At 33.9% G+C, this 19,621-nt stretch overlaps 1 protein-coding gene across 1 annotated transcript in view; it reads right to left on the reverse strand.

Moving 5' to 3' along the window:
- Positions 1–19,621, reverse strand: part of PPP4R3B (protein phosphatase 4 regulatory subunit 3B) — a 131,111-nt gene that overhangs the window by 11,717 nt on the left and 99,773 nt on the right. The window contains exons 8-15 of the mRNA XM_007938011.2: positions 18,354–18,485; positions 17,229–17,331; positions 15,683–15,724; positions 13,872–14,030; positions 10,473–10,642; positions 6,528–6,667; positions 3,768–3,952; positions 2,037–2,239 (exon numbers count right to left, since the gene is read on the reverse strand). Coding sequence (XP_007936202.1) covers positions 2,037–2,239; positions 3,768–3,952; positions 6,528–6,667; positions 10,473–10,642; positions 13,872–14,030; positions 15,683–15,724; positions 17,229–17,331; positions 18,354–18,485 — 1,134 coding nt within the window. The remainder of the gene's footprint in view (positions 1–2,036; positions 2,240–3,767; positions 3,953–6,527; positions 6,668–10,472; positions 10,643–13,871; positions 14,031–15,682; positions 15,725–17,228; positions 17,332–18,353; positions 18,486–19,621) is intronic.

The raw sequence follows: 19,621 nt of genomic DNA on the forward strand, positions 1-19,621 counted from the left end.
ACAATAAATAATAATAATAATAAAAATTTAAAGAAAAAAGAGCATTAAATCCTCATCTACCACAGAAAAACTGAATTAATTATGTCTTAACTTGGTAAAGCAACACAGCATTATGAGCATATTATTTAGAAAGAAAGCAGCAGCTAGAAGAGTTCAAAGCTGTCTCTGTGAAAAAGAACAGAAGATTGATTTTTTTCAAATATAATTTTGCATTTCAATACTATTTGACCTTTGAAAATAAGTATAGATATTGTTAAAAAAGAAAAGAAAGAAAGAAAAGCTAATAATCATTAAATGCCAAGCAGTGTTCTACAGCTCTGGTGATGTAGTAGGTAAGACATCTGGATGCTAATCAGGTCAGTGGTTCAAACCCACCAGCTGCTCAGTGGAAGATGAGGCACTCTACTTCTGTAAAAATTTACACCCTTGGAAACCCAATGGGGTAGCTATGAGTTGGAATCGATTCAATGGCAGTGAGTTTGGTTTGGAAGCAGTGTTCTAAGTTCTCTACATATATTAAACAATTTAATCTTCACAACAAGCCTATGAAGTAGGTGCTGTTTCATGTCCATTTAAAATGAGAAAACTAAGGCCCAGAATTCAATAACTTACTCAGGGTCAAAGAGCTGGAAAGAAGCAGAGGCAAGATTTGAGCCCAAACAATGTAACTCCACAGCATATATTCATAATATAGTGTCATGATATTATGCTAAACTGTCTCATCAAGAAACAAAAATTAATTTCAAAACTTGCTAGTTAATAACATAAAATGTGTTTCAAACAACTGGACAGAAAAATCCACTGAAAAATACTATTTCTGTGATCTTTAGTCAAGAGCCTACCTAGCTATAATAAAAAAGGCTTTATATTTAGTAGAACATTAAAAGTTCAGACATATATTGTGTGTTCAAAACAAGAGGCCTTCTTTCAGTTAGGCTTCTCACTATATGGCATTTCCCTCTTCTTGGGCTTTTACGCTGATACTAACAGTTGTCCTGTATTTGGGTCTTTTAATTTTAAGCCACTCTTTTTTGGGAAAAAGATGGCTAAATATAACAATAAAAAATGGAAATGAACAAGTCAAAAGTTCCATATACAATTTAAACTTGTTTATAAAAGAAAAAATAACCAGTGGGAAATATATGTACTACAGGAATGACAGGAAGGTTAATATCCTTAACTAATGATTCATTCCCATTAAGAAAACCATAAAGAGCCCAGTAAGAAAAGGGAAGACAACTCACAGAAGTGCAAATTCAGAAGTCTAATATTCAACCTGATACAGTGGCTGCGATGATGGGCTCGAGTATAGCAGGGATTGTGGGGCTGGTGCGGGATCGGGCAGTGTTTCGTTCTGCTGTGCATGGGGTCGCTATGAGTCGGAAACGACTCGACGGCACTTAACAACAACAACAACAACAATATTCAACCTTACTGAAAATAAAGAACACACAATTGGGCATGAGATATTATACAGTGTCTCCCCTACATAACTTACAAAGATTAAAAATAATTATAACAACACTGGCAAAGGTGTAGTAAGCCAAACACATTCGTACACTTTATGTGGGAATATAAACTAGTACAGACTTTCTGGAGAGGAATGACAATATTTGGGAAGACAGTCCTCCACTTACATATCTAAGAAATAACTTACAATGCAACACTAGTACTCCTATCAATGAAAAATCAGATAGAACTCAAGTGCTCCAAAATAGAATGTATCACAAATTACACTACAACTACTAAAAAGAAATTCTACAGTCATCAGCAATGTTTTATTATAGAAAAATTCTTATAATAAATAAATGCAGGGCACAAAACTGTGTTTATAGAAGGATCTCAATCACGTGCCAGAAAAACCCACAGAACTGAAGAAAAATCATTAAAATGTTTGTGCTTATGTTCTGTGATGACAATGTGTGCCATTTTTCTTATTTCAAACTTCTTTTACTACCCAAATTTTTTTCAATAGGTAAGAAACAACTTTATAGATCAAAAAAAGCCAAGTTTGTCTGCAGTGCTATTTGACATACCTTTGTGGCTGTTACTGACGTAGACAAATTTGTAGTTTTGGAAGAGGATCCATTAGAACTTGCTGGTGATGTCTGAGCCACTACAGATTTACTGTTTGTACTGTTTGTTCCATTAGCAGCACTGGTGGAGTGGGAGAAAGTAAATTTGAAGCCACCAGAAGATGTCCTTTTGGGCAGGTTTTCCTTGTCTTCACTTTCTTTTGCTAAAGGAGCAATAAAATTTTAAACCTGTATCAATGTAATGTATTGCTAAATCAAAGCATTTGAAAAGGTCAATAATGTTAACACTTATAAAACACTACTTTTGCTTTCTTAAGAATTAAAAGAGTAGAGCAATGGTAAGTCTTTATTAGCTAGAATCTTGGGAATCTCATGATTAGAAAGGACCCAAAAAATCATACAACAAAATTAGCCACCCTATGCCAGAATATCACACTGTTGGATCTAGGGTACACTTTCAAAGACTCTTAAGTTGTTTCCTTTTAATGTCTCCACAGAGCTACCACTTACAGACTCAACAATTCTACACTCCTTGTAGCTTAACCTCCCACAAACCAACATATCAAATGCCTAAAGACAATAGCATGCCTATCAGTCTTTTATTTCTTGAATATTCCAGTCTCCTTTATCTCTTTCATGCCTTATGTGTCCAATTCCCTTTATCATCGCCACTCATAGCGACCTCTCCTTGGGTTTCTGAGGCAGTTATCACTACAGAAGTAGACTGCCCAATCTTCCTTCTGAGGAGTGGCTGGTGGGTTTGAACCGCGAGCCTTCTGGTTAGTAGTCAAAGGCCTTAGGCACTATGCCACCAGAGCTCCCACCTTATTCCTTAGAACATTTAAAGAGATTTATTTGGTCCCTCAGGCTCAAACACATAAAACTTAAGGCATTAGTAAGTAGAAAATGAGTGAGGCTGGAAACAACAGTTTCAGGGAAAATGTAATAAATAAATAAAATACTACTATTGAGAACTATCTTTAGAAAATTTCACATTCAAAACCACAGACTTATATAAAGTCCAGGAAATGTTTTTTTGTCTTCTAAAATAGAAAAAAATTTTAAGATGATATATGCAGGACAGTATTCCAATGATAACCACTCAAGCCACAGAATTAGAGAGATTAGTTCCTTTGAAAAATACTAGTCAGATCTTAGTTTTATAAAACAAGTTTACCATATTTGAATGCCAGGAGAACAAAGTTTACTTTTACTTCTTGTCTCTTGATATTACATCATTATGCAACTCTTATAATGATCTGAAAAATTCAAGTAGCAAAGTTATTTCACTGATCTCAGTTTTCTCAGATATAAAAGGCACTAGGTATTTAGAAGGAAGTCTGGGCAATCTACCTCCACAGAGATACCGCCTCAGAAACCCATGGAGGGGTTGCTATTGAGTTGGATGGAACAGACTTGACAGCAGTGAGTTTGGTTTTCATTGGAGTACTTTGGAAATTTTCTATGGATCTATAGGGTCTTTATTATTACTGGATATGTGAGTACAAAAATAAAGGCAAAAATATTCATGAAAGGCAAAGTGTAAGTACCCCATGTAATTTCTAAATTGCAAATGAACAGCACTACAAAATGGCAAATTTCAAGAAAAACATTTTAAACATGAAAGTAACTCCCAAGCAGATTTGGAAAAGGTACATAATTTTAAAAGGGCATGATTCAATACAAGATTTGTGTCTTTCATATTTTATAAAAAATTAAGAATTATAATACCTTTTTTAGTCTCCATAAATTTTTCATAACTATCTGGAAAATCATCTTCTGGCTTAGATTTTTCCACTGGTGGCACAACTGCTTTTCCTTCCTCATCGTCATCCTCATTAAACCACATTTCTTCATCCTCTTCCAAGGCTTTTGCATCTCTGCGAAATCTGTTACTACGTAATATAGATGGTACACTGTAAGAAACATACCACAAATACTGAGTATTGATTTAAAGTTCACAACCAGGCTAAACTTGAGGGGAAAATATGTATAACCCAGAAGAACTGAAGTAATTTTAACTGAGTATAATTTATATCATAATCATCTCAGTCATGACACAAGATGTAATCACAGAATACTCCAAAAGGTTTTAGAGGCTGTTAGATACTAAAAACTTATCTTGATTTACAATTTGGTGGTGATGTTTTCAGGTGCTGTTGAGTCAGTTTCAACTTATAGCAACATATAGAACAAAACACTGCCAAGTCATGCACCATTCTCTCAATTGTTGCCGTGTTTGAGCCCAATGTCACAGCTGCTGTGTCCATCCATCGCACTGAGCGTCTTCCCCTTTTTTGCTGACCCTCTACTTTACCAAGCATGATATCCTTTTCTAGGGAGTAGTCCCTTATGACAATATGACCAAAGTTTGAGAGATGAAGTCTGGCCATTCTTGCATCTAAGAACATTCCAGCTGTACTTTCTCCAAGACAGATTTGTTCATTCTTCTAGCAGTTCATGAAACATCCAATATTTTTCGTCACCACCATAATTCAAATGCATCGATTCTTCTGTGGTCTTCTTTATTCACTGTCTAGCTCTCACATGTATATAAGGCTACTGAAAAGACAATGGCTTGGGTTTAGCTGACTGTCTTCAAAGGGACAGCTTTGCTCTTAAACAGTTTAAATAGGTCTTTTGCAGCACATTTCCCCAATGCAATACATTGTTTGATTCCTTGACAAGTGCTTCTGTAGGCATTGACTGATCCAAATAAAATGAAATCCCTGACAACTTCAATCTTTTCCCCATTATGATACTGCATTTTAGTCTAGTTGTGAGGATTTTTGTTTATGTTGAGGTGTAATCCATACTGCAGACTGTAGTTTTTAATCTTCATCAGTAAATGCTTCAAGTCACCTTCACTTTCAGCAAGCAAGGTTGTGTCATGTGTATATCGCAGGTTGTTAATGAGTCTTCCTTCAATCCTGATGCCACATTCTTCTTCATTAAGTCTAGGTTCTTGGATCATTTGCTAAGCATACAGACTGGTATGGTGAAAGGATACAACTCTGACACATTTTCTTCCTGATTTTAAACCACGTAGTATCCTCGTGCTCTGTTTGAACAAGTGTCTCTTGGTCTTACATCACAGCCTAAAATCTAAAGGCATTTGGTATATAAAGGCTGTGGCTTACCGTTGGAACCCTAATGCCACCTTGAGCCTTGACCCAAGTTCAGATGCCATTTTGAGTTCTCTGTATTACTTCCCCAATGTTTCTGACCTTCACTCACCCATGTGGCCATGATTATTTCCAGGAAAGCCCAGGGAGAGGCAGTAGTCATGATAATTCTGGGAACCCCAGGGAAGGGCAAGTTGAACTCAGGAACAGCAAATTAGTATACAGAAAAGGGGCTCACAAAAAGAACTAGGGACCTTGCTTAGGATATCTTTTTAGAACAGAGAAGACATTAGGATAAAGGACTGCTACCACCCTTATTTTGCTCCTGTTTTGGGTTATGGGACCAATGAAGATCCTCCTGGCTATTGTTATTGAAAAACTGTGCCACTGATTAACTGAAAGACACAATCAAGGTGATCTAATAATTTTAGCATATTATGGAAAGATGTAACTTTCACTGATTTGTACTTTGTTAACTGATTTATAATCTGTAATATATAATGCTCATTTTATAATATTCCTTGGACTTGAGAGACATTGTTTTGATAACATGTTTATCCATTTCTCACCTCTGTTGTTCTTTCCTGCAAATGCCAAATAAAAATCTCCTTTCTTCACTACTGTAAGTTTGTGGTAATCTTCCCCTTAGATAGTCCACGTACAGGTTCTTCATGAGCATAATTAAATGTTCTAGAATTCTCATTCTTCAAATGTTATGCATAATTTGTTATGATCCACACTGTCAAATGCCTTTGCATAATTAATAAAACACAAGTAAACATCTTTCTGGTATTTGCATTCAGTCAAGATCCATCTGACATCAGCAATGGTATCTCTTGTTCCACACCATCTTCTGAATCTTCCTTGTATTTCTGACAGTTCCTTGATGACGTACTGCAACAACTGTTCTTGAATTATCTTTGGCAGAACTTTACTCGTATGTGATATTAATAATATAAATAGTTTCCACATTCTGTTGGATCAACTTTTATTTGGAAAGTTGATCCAACAGAATATGTTATGAGCTGCTAACCAAAAGACCGGCAGTTTGAACCCACCAGCTACTCTATGGGTGAAAGATGAGGCATCAGCTTCCATAAAGATTTATAGCCTTGGAAACCTTATGGGGTTATTTTACTCTGTCCTATAGGGTCGCTACTAGTCAGAATAGACTTGATGGCAGTGGCTGGATGATTTACAGTAAGGGGCAGTAATTCATTATATAAATGATTCAGGGGTGGGGAAGACACTCTTACCTCCTATACAACACTATGCTATCTAGTGATGAAAAACATGTAATATCTAAACTACAGATTATTTGGGACACAATTTTATAGGTTATAATTGCAATATACTTAAATAATACCTGTTGAGTTTCTGATTTTGTCTGTCTTTCTCTTGCTCATATTTAGTCTTCAGTCCTTTGAATGTCTGAACATATTCAATCGATTCAAGTGCCTTATAAAAGTTTTCAACTATATGTGCAGTAAGAGACTTGATATCTTCCTGTAGAAGCAGAAGATTTACATTTCAAATATAACATTTAAATATAATATTTTGTTAGGAAAAAAATCCTAATTCTAAAGCTGATCATAAAAGGGTTTTCAAAATCATCTTCTAAAAATAATTTCCTAGTTTCTTTTTACATAAACCAAGATTCCACAGAAAACAGAAAAAAAGGAGAAGCAATTCACTGGAGCACTTCTGATACAAACAGTGTTTGAAAAGTAAATGGATTTAGTCTATGTCTTGTTTGTTTTTTGCATTTACACAGCTCTTTACAAAGCACTTTCAGATACAATTTCATTTGATTCTCACAATTCTGTGAAATAGATTTTATAACTGCCATTTTACAGAAAAAGAAAATTGAGGCTCCAAAAGAGGTTTGTTAGATGACCTGATCCAAAGTACACATATGGTTAGGGGGCAGATGTTTACATTGTATTTTCCACAAACATCAATGTTATTTAGTGACTTCACATTTAACTGCCATAAAACTGGGATAAGTCTCATCTAAATAAGTACATATTTCCACATTATAAGACGTATAGTGATAGACTATTTTGTGGCATTCTTATCCAGAGACAGTAATAACTTCTAAAATTCTAAATGAACCAATCTAATAGCTGCAAATCTATGAGTACAAAGCAAGATGGGTTTTTTTTTTTTTCCCAAATTAAAGCTGTAACTCAGAACTTCATAAGTAATATTAAATAATAACAATACAGGACACTTCTCTAAAAGATACAATATGATCTGGTTACATTAAGGCTTTTAAGTTTTTACAAGTTTCCTTAAACATCTCAATAAAAAATATGCAAAGAAGAAAAGTCAGAAAACTAGGTAAATGGTTTTGTGTTCTACAATTAACAAAAAAGAATTAAGTTTTGGGATTCAATGTATACTTACCAACTAAACAAAATTAATTTCAGAAAATGTAATCATGGATAAATAGGAATGGGGTTGTCAACTTTACAATTCATTTCATCAGTATTTCGCCAAAATTGTCAAAGAAAAATGTTAATTTCTGATTCATTAGAACAGTGCACTGTGAACTTTGGTTCAAATACTGAGTGAGATGGTTAATATGTTCCCTCTTTTGTAAGGCTAAAGACTATATACTTCAATCTTTGCTCTATATTTTTAATAGCTATATTCTTGGCAAGTAACCACTATTAGAAAACCAATCCAGTCAGGCAAATAATCTTCATAGGATAGCATGTCATCTGATTTGTAAAATATAAAACTAGAGAATGAGTTTCTAACTTTGAGTTCTTTTTTCAAGTTTTTGATCTTTTGCCATTTCTCCTGTGGAATTATTTTAGTGTGTGTATATACAAGAGAGAGAAAATTTGTTGTAATGGGTCTACAGTTGTTATCTGTTATATCCCTGTTATTCACAAAGGGCTCCTTCCAGATCTTTTTATGATAAACCTTTTGTTTACTGAGTTAGAACATATCTTCTAGCTCTGATTGTGCTATTAACCAAATGGATGCTCTTGAATAAATTACTCAATTACTTTGGGACTCTCAATTCTTTCATATGTAAAATTAGGCAGTTGGAGTAATATATTAACTTAAGTCTTTTCAACTTGAAATTCAACTTGAGATTCCACTCTTCCTTTTATGCATTTTGTCTCCATGTTGAATGAAGGAATTATTTTTCAACTTTCTATTCATTTTTATCACTACCCCTACACTGGAAAGCCACTTTTTCCTAAGAGATGAACAGCAACGTATGAAGAAAACATTCACATATGTTCAAAGTGATTTTGAAACATTTGGCCAATAAAAATGGAACTGAGAAAAGAGAGTAAATATGGGCTAAAAAACTTTGACAATTTAAAATATTAACGTCACTCCAGCATTAGTAGCAAAGTTCAATAAGACAGAAAATAACAAATGCTGGCGAGGTTGTGGAGAGATTGGGACTTTCATACACTACTTGCTGGTGGGACTGTAAAATGGTACAATCATTGTGGAAAGCAATATGGCGATTCCTTCAAAAGTTGCAATTAGAAATACCTGTGATCCAGCCATTCCATTACTAGGTATATAACCTAAAGAAGTGAGAGCCATGACAAAAACAGATATATGCACACCCATGTTCATTGCAGCAATATTTAAAATACCCAAAAGATGGAAACAACCTAGATGTCCATCAACTGAGGAATGGATAACCAACTATGGTACATACACACAATGGAATACTATGCAAAGCTAAAGAAAAATGTAGAATCTGCAAAACACCGCATAATGTGGATGAACTTGGAGGACATTATGCTCAGTGAAATAAGTCAATCACAAAAGGACAAATATTGTATTAGTTTGTTATTGTAAAAGTTAAGGAAAGATTTATCTATAGAAGGAAATTTTCTTTGTTTGTTACCAAGGGTAGGAGGGGAGGGGATGGAAGGCTGTTAGATAGATAGAGAAAAGTATTGATTTGGGTGAAGAGAAGGGCAATGTACCAAATATGAGTGACCAATATGACACCACTGAGGATGAGAAAGACTTAGAGAGGTACATGGGAGGTACAGACAACAAATATGAACCCTTTTGTACATACAGCACTGCGTTGTCAGTGAAGGCAAACATGGGTATATGGGTGGATAGATGGGTGGACAGGCTAAACGATTAGGTATGTCTATGAAATGGGGAGGGTATCCAAGAACATATATAGGGTTGGCAAACAATGGTCCTATAAGTTTATGTGAATGATCAGAATTCCCAGGTGTATAGTAGAGCTGACCAGGGGCAAGGTTGTGGTCACTGCTTGGCCACAGCCAGCTACTCAGAGGGACCGAGTAGTTGAACCTGCGGGCTTGGGACCATAGTCACAGGGGACATCAAGCTCAATTGGCAAAACATACTATACAAAACATTGTTCCACCTCCTACTTTGGCGTGTAGCGACTGGGATCTTAAAAGCTAGCAAGCTGCCATCTAGATGCAATGATGGGTCTCTCTTTATCCAGAGCAAAGAAGAATGAAGAAAACCAAAATTCATGGAAACAATTAGTCCTAGCGACTGGTACACCACCCGATCTGCAGCTTATACAACTATGAGACCAGAAGAACTAGATGGTGCCCGGCTACCACTGTCATCCACTTGGAAGGGATGTAGGAGATCCTTGATAGAGAGGGAGAACAATGTGGAACAAAACTCAAAATCATTTGGAGGGAAAAAAAAAAAAAGAGAAGGTGAGGACCAGGTTTGCTGGTCCAACAGAGCCTGGTGGAACCACTGAGACTATGGCCCCTAGCTGCCCTTCAGGTCTGGAATTGAACCCATACCTGTGGCTTCCAGCCAAACAAAAGACACAGGCATATGAGTTGAACATTTACCTCAAGTATATACACTCCTTGGAGAGAACAATCATGGGAGAACGATGGGCTACGTATGCACAGGGAGACAGCTCAGGGGGCAGGAGTGTATGGAGGGATGGACAGTGGGAAGAGGTAACTGTGGGGAGGAAGTGGGAGGGGAGCTGTTGCATTGTGGTAAACCGTGATCAATGACATGAGACAAAGTATATGTGAACTGCTGTATGGAAAGTGAATTTGCTCTGTAAATCTTCACCCAAATCAAAATTTAAAATAATAATAATAATAAAATAAAATTTAAATAAGTATATTAACATCACTTAACCATAACCATGTAGAAAATAAAAATGGACAACTGATTTTCAAAATTTCAGTTTATCTGAAACAGATTCTAAGACGAGAAATAAACAATTTCCAACAGAAAAAAGGAATGAAGAAATCAGTTCACTTACATATTTTACTGAGAATCCTTGATATAAACTTACCACTCTTATAAATTCAAACAACTCAACAACGGCTGAATTCAATAGATTGTACCGAGTTCCATTATCCAGAAGAGCATTTATAACTGGCTCAAAAAGATTTCCCTTGGTGATGTAACGATTGTAAAATTCATCTTTAAGGCCTATTATCCGTCTCATAAAGCGAAGAGCACCTAATTAAAAATAACAGAGGGAATAAATTCATGTTCTTATTACATATTAATTATCATATAAGTGATTCTGCCATAAAGTAAAAATAAAAATGCAAAACTGTGCCAAAAAAGAAAAATATAGTAATTTGGCTTTGAGAAAAAAGGGTTTCCATAAGTCCATTTGAAACCCATGCACTCTGAAACCAGAACTAGTAACAAGACCACTACAATAATTGGTATCCGGGAGGTAAACTACCCAGCAGGCAGCACCATGGCAGAAAGATTAAAAAATACACAAAAACCATATTATACTGGCAGTACTGAAAGCAGTGCTGGAGGATGCTGAGATAATGCAATGAAAGTGGCACTGTTTTTAAGGAGGACACAGGAGTGGTGCAACCTACAGGAGACAAAACAGTCTTGTCCTGTCTGGGGGAGGGAGCTCTGGATGCAAATGTTCTTAAAACAAAGCCAAAGGGACTCCCACCACCAGATGAACAGGCAAGCTAAGGGTTTACTTTTCTAAATGAAAGCTATAATCCCACTCCCACTATTCCAGCACCACCAGTCTTAGAAAAATCATTTGTGAACTAATACTACCTGTACACTAAACTGACATCATTCTCTTATTTATCAACTGCTTATGAGCAGTTTTATCTTAGATGAACATGCATTATGACAGATCAGACTATATTTGTAAAATGATAATAGGTAATAAATAAGCAGTATAATTTGGCTTTTTACATTTAAAACACTGAAAAGAAAATATTCTTTTAACTAATCTTTTTCCTAGCCAAGTAAGACAGTATTACTGATAAAGTTCTCACAGAACAAAAAAACACTGTAATTTGAATGGAACAGAAGTTATTAAATGATGAAGTTGTTACCACCACAAGAGCCTTTAAATAATTTTGCATTTTATGTAAAATCGACATAGGCCACATACGACAGAAATGTATTTTAACTGAAATACCAAACAAATGTGGGAAGAAGTGCTAGACTTGTAACAATATCTCTTTTTTTGAAGTAAAAGAGACAGTTTACTTAAGATGAAAGAGACTGAATCATCGGCAAAGAGTATGCAAAAGGCACTTTAGTAGCAGCATTCAATGCTAATGAAAAAACTAATATGTGCACAAAGCTATATATACTACAGTGTTACTTATAATAATGAAAATCTTGACACAATATAAACATTTAATCATAGATGATTATTTAATTATGATATATCCACATTAATGGGAGTACGATGCATCAAAAAGGACAAAAAGCCATGGAAAAAACTTATCACATAAACATTAATAGAACATAAACATTTTAATAGAAAAATTTAATGTTATTCTGAGTAAGAAGTACTGGAGAAAATTATTTTGAAGTTACTGTAAAAGAACAAATATTCAAGAAAATTATAAAGAAAAGTAAGGGGGAACTCAGCAGATATAAAATCTTACTACAGAGGCACTAAAATGGCCTAAGAATAAACATTCCCATTTATTACATCTAGTGAACTAGACAGGCCAGAAATAAACACAAGTATATATGGTAATTCATAGCATAACAAAAGTGATAATACAATTCAGTAGGGAAAATATGGCTTATTTAATAAAAGTGTTAGCATACTTGCTTAGCCATCTGGAAAAGAACAAAACTAGACCCTCACATCACACCATATGCAAAAACCATCTTCAGATGCATTAAATATATAAGTGTGAAAAATGAAATAATGGAAAAATTATAAGTACAGGAAACTGTACAATCTTAGGATATACAAGACTTTCCTAAAGACAAAAATCCCAAAAGCCATAAAAGGGAAAGAAAGACATATTTGCCAGCATAAAGAATCTTGCTGTTTTCTAGAAAATAATACCATAAAGTCAAAGACTAATGATGACAAGGAAATTTTTTCAAAACATGAGTTGTTAATGTCTCTAATATACAAATAGCACCTAAGAAAAAGGTTTAAGAGGCAATTTACAACAAACAAAACACAAATGTCACTAAAATATGATAAGATGTACTCAGGAGAGACACAGAAGTGGGATCATGAGGTTGACAGCATTATTTTTTTAAGTAATAACATCAAATACTAGGAGAATGTGAAGTGCTTCAATCTTCTGGGAAAGAAATCTGGTGGTTGTATATTAAATTAAAATTTAAAGGAAGGTATGAAATATTTAAATCATTCTGTCCTTGGTTATCCCATTATTGGAAATCTATCCTATAGAAATAACCAAGTACTTAAAAGATGTGTGCACTAGGCTATTCATTTACTACAGTGTCATTTGCAGTGGCAAAACACCAAAAACTATCTTGCAACTCATCTATTGCAAAACAGAAGAACTGTGGAAGAGCCATGCTAAAAAATGTTACTACAGTTATATTTGGGAGCTCTGGTAGCATAGTGGCTAAGGCATTTGACTGCTAACCAGAAGGCTGGTGGTTCAAACCCACCAGCCATTCCTCAGAAGGAAGATGGGGCAATCTACTTCCGTTGTGATACTGCCTTGGAAACCCAAGGAGGGGTCGCTATGCGTCGGGTCCGACTTGACAGCACATAACAACAACAACAACAAGAGTTATATTTAGGGAGAAAAAAAAAGTCCACTCCATATCGACTGACCTAGAGCAGCATTAAGGCACTAAGAAATGTGTTAGTATGATCCTGTTTAGAAAAGCCAATAAACACAAAAACCCTACTGATGTATATGAAAAACAGAATGGCTGAAAAGATGAGGGGATGTTTACAGATTGCCAAAAACCAACACTGGAGCCAAGTTCAGGATTTAAGTGTCATTATTATTGGTCAAGTGGTCTGAGAGAGTGGCCACAAGATATTTTGCAAATTCAATGAACAACCTGAGTTACACAGAAACAGTTCAAGGGCCATATCTAAATTATGTGAAGAGCCACTACTAAACAACAGTCAGATAAAACAGACTCAGAAGACAGCAGAACTGGTTCTACTAATGAACTGAGTCATCACACATGGTATTATCTCAAAAAAGTTAAGCTAACAGAGAATCTAACTGTGAGCAAAACGTGGGGCTGGAACCACTATACCCTAACTCCTCTCGGTCTTTAAATAAAAACAGGAAGCAGAAGATTTCACTACTTTTCACAAATTATTTTTGAACACCATATACATTACTTAAAAAAAAAAAAATTCAAATGTGTAACTATGGCTTTTACCTCTATTAAAAGCACTGTTCTATAAAATATTTTACAAATGTTCAATTAAACTGTTACTTACACAATGCCAGGAAAGTGTGCTTTGAATTCATCAAGACTAAGACTCTTCTTAGCAAGTCTTTGTTCATAATATAGTTTTTTATGTGGTATGTGTGATGTTCCACACAAAATGTGAGTAACTCCAAAATTAAGGCAAGCAGCTGTGCTGTTTGATAATTATCTACAAAAGAAAGTCATCACATAAAAATAAATATTACAGTAAATCTAAATAAAGTGAATTTACATCCTAAATTTTAGGACAAAAGTGAAAATAGTATCTCTTCCCATTTTACTATCAATTAAAAAGGCTACAGATTTTTACTTTTTCATTAGGCAGACTTCTCCAGAACTATTAAGAGTTACAATTACAAAAATATAATTTCTAAGGCTCTCATTTGTATAAAATACTTAATAATGTTAAAAAGAAGAAAAAGTCAATTAAAAAAGTTTACAGATATGATAATGAAGCCCTCAGTGCATTGATATTTTCTTGGTAATGCTTCTTCAATAAATGTAATTATAAACTCCTTGACAATACCCAAGCAAAAATAAATGCCATAATCAGCAAATGGTGTAACACAGCTTTGTATCTGATATATATGATACTCCAAACACTGTAGAAGTAGCTCTAAAATAAAGGCAAACTCTTCATTTCATGTAATATTTTTATATTAATTTTTTTAACATCAAATTTTATATACCCAATCATAATAAACACAAGAAAAGGTCTACTGAAATAAACCAGCTTTTTCTTTTTCCCTCAAGAGGCTCTGGTTTATACCAAATAGAATGATTTTAGAGGGCTTCCCAAACAAATTCTAATGTATGTTAAGGGCCTGCATACCCACTCCTACGATACAGATAATTCTGGCAAGAAGATATTAGACTATGAGGAAACTATGAAATCATAGCCTCACAGAACAGGAAAAATAATTGATTGAGTTCACCTACTTTATTTACTCAAGAAGATTACACATGGCACAGATATTCTGGGGAACTATGATGTTAGCAGGACTGACATTCTTCTTAATAACAGAATGACTATAAAATACCAAAATACAATTCTAGTATTTCAAAGATCTTTTCAACTTTGAATGCAAGTAAAGTTTTACTTGCTCCAGATCAATTTGCACAGCCACAACAAAGCCAACATCTGACCTTATCTCTTAACATTAAAAACAATTTCTCAATTTCCAAATTTTATTTACGAAAGATTGTGTAACAATGATCAACAATATTAATTAACTGACTTGCTTTCACTTTCCCAGATTAAGACACAGTATTATTCATTATCTCTCTAACCAATCCAATCTCTAAACAGCCTCCTTGTTTGAAGCTGGTTGACCTGAGTAAGTCTGCTCTCTTGGAGCCAGGTAGAAAAGAAAGGATGCTAAGTGTTCACAGAATATGTATTTTCAATATGATTGGGCCCATAATTAGTATGTACACTCCCAAGAGAAGTAACAATGTTTTGACTATATTCATAAAAAATATCTAAGCAGAATGTTGCCATGAAGACTGGTTCTTGACTAACTAGTCTTATTTTACTAGATAGCAGTAAGCACAAACTAAATCTTCAACTTTCAGACACTTTCTCAAAAAAATACCAGAAAACTAGGTATACATTTATAGGGGAGAAAAAAAAATTCAACCAGATTTTCTTTTCTTTTAGAGAAAGTAGAGCTTTTAATGAAGGAAAATGTAAATCTATTCTTCGATTTTATTTGTATGTTGAAAATATGTTTTTCTTAGCCCTGTGTAAAATGCATTATACTCCAAGTAAGAAAAAACTCATAATGTGCTTTAGTTCATAAAACATGAGTTCATACTTACCTGGACAAATTGTGTTGTTTTTGTTAGATCCAACCATATTATCTAATAAGAAAATTAAAATCAGTTGTTTCAGTAATAATATCTCATATTTCCATAGCACTTTACAAACATACAAAGTAAATCTTCAATCATAATCTCATTTCACCCTTAGAGTAACCATTAAGAGTTAGATGCTTGAGTCAAATGCTAAATCTCTATCTGAACTCTTTTACTGAATTAGATTTAAATGTGGAACTATGAAAAAACACTGCAGCTCATATATTCTAACAGAAAGTCAGACTACAACCAGACATAAGGAGTGATATATATTTGGATTTTTATTTTTAAATAAAATCAGCATCATATTATAAATAAATTCTGATTTCTAGGTAAATATCCTAGAGTACATGTAGGCACATTTGCAGAGGGAACAACACAAGAATGTGTACTGGGGTAATGTTGGTATAACAGTAAAATGCTAGAAAAAAATAAAACACACATTTCAAGCAGAATGGCTAAATTGCAGCATACTCATATAAGAGAATACTACGCAGGAGCTAAAATGAGTAAAAAGTCAAGGCAATTATATGGAAAGATCTTCAAAACAGTATTGGCTAAAGAGAAAAAAATTACAGAATAGTATGTGTGCTCCAGTATGCCCCCAAGCATTTTTTATTTTACCAGTTCAGCTGCATGCTTAACAAAGAGTCCTTTATTTATGCTAGGGATATTTGGTAGTATGATTACATAATTTCAACACCACAGACTGCTGAAATTTAAGAGAAGTATAACATCTATGGCTAAGCTGAATATTGCAGAACTAAAAAATTCCTGCCAAATTATATATTATACAACTATGAAAACCTGGGGAAAATGCTTAAAACTCTAAGTAGGCTTCTGTACTCAGATTGCTTCAAAAATATATTTAGGTTTTCATTACAGTGTAATAAACTAAGCCAGAAATTGTAGCTGATGAAATTATGGGTATTGTTTATGTAAGAAAAATGACCTGAAAATACTATCAGCAAACACATACTTAAAAAAAACAAAAAACAAAAGTCTTTTCTCAATACAAATATTGGCAAATGATTATACATTTAGAAGCTAAGTTACAATGCTCAAGAAAATTATATTTAAAAAAAATCATTCTCTACTGTAATTAACTTTTGATTTAATCAATTTCTGATCCAGATGTTATAAATGAAAGGGCTTTTACTATGCTGCCAAATTGTTCTCCAAAATGATGGTTCTTTTCAATTTTCCAATTTAGCCATTACACTGCCTCACACCTTTAGGTAGGTATCAATTCCACCAATTTTGAGGGCATTCTCTTTTTGTTAAGTTTCTACATCCCTCTTACCCAGTGTGTGATATGTTTTGTCACATTTTTTGTATCACTTTCTTCCATAAACACTCAAAAACAAAGGAAATCATAAGTTTTTACCATAGTTTAAATTTTCAGTAACTTCCCTGTCATATAAAGCAACAAATAAACAGCCTACAAGCTATGTTTATTTCATCCTTCTTTAAAAACAAAAACCATAAGCAGATAAATAAGAGACCCTACCCTTTTCACATTTGTCTTCTGAAGTATTGGCCAAAAGTGGTGCTGTGAGGACATGCATACAATGGTTGTAGAAGAAATTTAGAAATTCACTTTTTTCAGTTTTCTGAAACATACAGAATTTTTAAAAATGAATACTTTATTACCTTTGTAATTAACAAAATATCTTGAAGAATTAGCAGTGTAGATCATACAGAAACAACAGAAAGTTTAAGATACTGTGAAAGAACAAAAAGACTAGTTATAATCACCTCAATCTTATTTCTGCAGAACTGAAAATCAACTCTATTTCAGATATAGTAAATAAATAAAAGTAAATAAAATTACAGTAAATAAAAAGGTAAGTAAAACATACAGTAAATAAAAAAGCAAGTAAAACATTAAATAGCATTATAAAAAGTTTTTCCAAGGAAAAATATTCAAAACAATTTTTTTGGATAAAATGTCTGTGATCTGAAATGCAATGAAGAACTAAACAATAATTATGTTTTTTAATTGGGAGAGAAAAAAGACCAATCAAGCTACACAAAGGCAGCTCAAAACTGTTTAAAATCTAGAATCACAGACTTCAATACATATCCAAATTTGAAACACCAAAGAATCAATTTATCAAGGCACTGGAAATAGAATGAAATTTAGATCTATTTTTAAAAAATTTTTACCTATATTAACTAGAAATTTGAAAAACAATGCCATTAAATCTTGTTGCTACTATATTTTACACAACTGGGCCCATAAAATTGTAATGATTTAAAAATAATACACATGTTCTCTAATTATAAGAGAATTTTATGAGGGAAAAATATCCCACCATTTTGAGATAACCATGATTATTTTAGAATACTTCCTTAGGTCTTTCTTTTTATTTCCTTTTCTAAGTAGCTGAGATCACTGTACATACTAATTGTTAAGAAGTTAACATAAAGCTATATCAAAGCCATAAATGGAATGTCCCAATATTTTACACTAAGACTTTAACAGATAATAATTTTTTTATTTTGCTGCAAGTCAATTGCCACAAGAATATCACATAAATAAATACTTAAGCATTTGTTATTTTTCAAAATTTTATAAAACCATCTAAAACTGACTAAACCAAAATGCTTTTATCTCCAAATAATTTCTTACATTAGTTGTAGCTAGCATGTTCTCTGGATCAATTAGAGTTCGCAGAAGTCCCATTAGTTGAACAGCACCTCCTAACTCTGGATCAGTATCACAGATCATTTGTTCAATTATTACATTAATGAGAAGGATATCCTGAAAGAAAATATGTTTCCATTATATCTAATTTGGATATAAGACAAACACACTAACTGAAAGAATTATATAGGGAAAAGAAGAATGGAAAAGCTGATTTGAAATATTTTCTTTTTGCTGTTTTCCAAAGTTCTGTGAAGACACTAGAGTGAAAAATAAAAACTTCCAAATAACTAAAACAAAACAAAAACCAGAACATGCCACAGCTTGCAATACGATCAAGATAGGGAAGTGGAAAACAAAACAACTTCTTAGCAATTCTTGTTCTCTAGAGATTCTAACAGATTCTCATTCTAGGTTTCAGCCTTAGGCTTGAACACAGAAGTTTACTAACAAGCAAGATCACATACTATGTGACCTCAAAATATAGATTATCTCAGCTTCTAACTAGAAAATCCTTCCTAACAACAACAAAAAAAAAAAGAGTGAGAGAAAAAAATTACCCAGTACACAACTCTCCATGGGAGGTAAGTGGGAGAACATTGTGATAAATATTGATCTAATGTCAAACAGATTGTTAGATTAGTAAATGTTCTTGTGTTTTGAAACAAAGACTTACAGATAGGGAATTTATTTGCCTTCTGCTTATATCTTTTAAGTAGAAATCCTAAGCTTTTAATAGGTCAAAAAGTGAGTGTCCATGACAAAGAAAAAAGTTTTGACATCAACTCCGTGAATTTGAGAATATGTTTATCATCGGAGGCAGAAAGGTGGAAAATGAAAATGGAAATGAAATAAGGAAACTGCTTGGCATGAAGACAAATGCCTTAAGCTGGGAGAATTCTGTAAAGCAGTAAAAAGAAAGCCTCAGTAAAATGTATTTTGTTGTTGCTGTTGTTAAAGTTTATTTTGATGACTCCTAAACTTAGCCCCAGGGACAACTCAGGGACGCACAAAACAGCAGGGCAGAAGAGCAGGAGAAAGGGGATCAAAAGCCAGGAAGCCAGACAGAGGTACAGGCAGCCACAGGGACCCAGTTAGGGGTGATATGAAAAGTTTCCAACAGCAAGACAAACTTGTCTGTCGGTTTGTCCTACCGTGGTGACATGTAGACGTGAGTTTTGAGGCTGAGCCTCTGGTGTTTAAAACCCAGCGAGATGCACCTGGTGCATAGGTAACAGCCCAGCTTATAGACT

Source organism: Orycteropus afer, unplaced genomic scaffold (genome assembly GCF_000298275.1).
Source record: "Orycteropus afer afer isolate SDZICR_OR568_19922 unplaced genomic scaffold, OryAfe1.0 scaffold00046, whole genome shotgun sequence".
Lineage (NCBI taxonomy): Eukaryota > Metazoa > Chordata > Mammalia > Tubulidentata > Orycteropodidae > Orycteropus > Orycteropus afer.